The sequence below is a fragment of the Trypanosoma conorhini genome, assembly GCF_003719485.1.
Source record: "Trypanosoma conorhini strain 025E chromosome Unknown Tco_14.4_contig_01029, whole genome shotgun sequence".
NCBI lineage: Eukaryota > Euglenozoa > Kinetoplastea > Trypanosomatida > Trypanosomatidae > Trypanosoma > Trypanosoma conorhini.
In genome coordinates, this window is record NW_021705118.1 from 1 (window position 1) to 1,408 (window position 1,408).

Here is a 1,408-nt window from a genome sequence, read left to right on the forward strand (position 1 = left end):
CGCACACCCGCGCCGCGTGCCCCTCATTGCCGGCCCGCAGCAAAACGCAGCTGGCGCCCACCGGCCACCCCGCCACCCCGCACGAGGGCCGAAGGCGGGGAAGGCCGAAGGCTCTACGCGCAGCCAGCGACACATTTCGCGCCGCCCGGCGGCAGGGCACACGGAGCACGCACTCGGGGCGCAGCAAAGAAACAAGCAATACGTCCACAGAAAAAAAAAGAGAAACACACTCCGTTCCTGCAAAAGATAAAATAAGAAAACACAGCTAGTACACGCCTCAATCGCACAGCGGGTATATCGTATCTCCCGGGGCCCGTCGTATACGGGCGGGGGGCGACGTGCCGTTGCCGAAGCGGGCCATGAGCGCAGCGTAGTCGTCCCCCTGTACATGGTGGACACACATGGAGGTCGGCACCACCTGCGAGTGCCCCGTATCGTTGCGGACGTCATGGAAATGACAGGGCAGCACCTTCACGTGAATCAGTGGCTTGTACTTCACCGCCTGCAGCAGAACCCACCCGACCATGAAGTCCTCGGCCTCAAACCGGAGAAATATAAACTCCTCCTCCCGCTCCTTGGTGTACGGCAGGTATGCCAGGCGCCGCAGCGGCTCGTACGACACCAGCGCCTCCGCCACGTCTCTCGACAATGTGTAGAAACAGCCCACCATGAAGGCTAAACCGGGCAGTTTCTTCTTCCCAAATGAGGCAAAGCCAATATGAGCTCCCATGTAGATGCCTCGGCGCGGCAGAAGGCGCAGGAAGGCCACAAGGAGCGGCACGCGGAGGAACATGTCGTCGTCGCCCTTCGCAAGGTAGCTGGCGGTGGGGAACGTGCGGAGGGCAAAGTGAAACCACATGTACACCTTACGGCTCAAACCAATGTCCGCCTCTATGCCCCAGAAACCGTAACGACCATCCGTTTTGTTCATCGTCGCACGGCCCTCCTTCATAGGCAGCGCGACCACGTCGTTCCACAGCGCCGCCTCCTCCTGCAGCGCGGCAGAGTAGTTGTAGCCGTGTGCCGGGTGCCGCCCAACGACGTACAGCACAAGCATTTCACCGGTGAAGTCATTTGCCCGCGTCGCCACACCGGGGAAGCGCCAGCACGTCGACCGCTGCAGGTTGCGTCGCCGCCCTTCCTTCGTTCCGTGGAAGGGAACGCCCAGCACGAGCAGGTACTGCCGCCGGCTCCACGTGTCTACAACACTCCGTGGGATGAAGGCAAGCGCCGCGTCGTCCGCTGCGACGGCTCGCGAGTGGAGGTAACTGTCGCCTCCTGCTGCGTCGCCATCGGCGGCAGTGTCAAGCCTGAGGGACAGCAGGGTCGTGACCAAAATGAAGAGAAGCAGCAGCAGAGCAACAAACCTCAGCTTCCGCCTCGCTGTCAGCAACTTCGGCTTTGGCAT

General features: G+C 61.9%; 1 protein-coding gene across 1 annotated transcript; it reads right to left on the reverse strand.

The window, feature by feature from the left end:
* Positions 1 to 277: 277 nt before the first annotated feature.
* Tco025E_09230 (UDP-Gal or UDP-GlcNAc-dependent glycosyltransferase) lies at positions 278 to 1,408 on the reverse strand (the record flags this gene model as incomplete). Its single annotated transcript, XM_029376053.1, has 1 exon — positions 278 to 1,408. One exon carries the CDS (start codon positions 1,406 to 1,408, stop codon positions 278 to 280), a length of 1,131 nt encoding a protein of 376 aa, XP_029223838.1.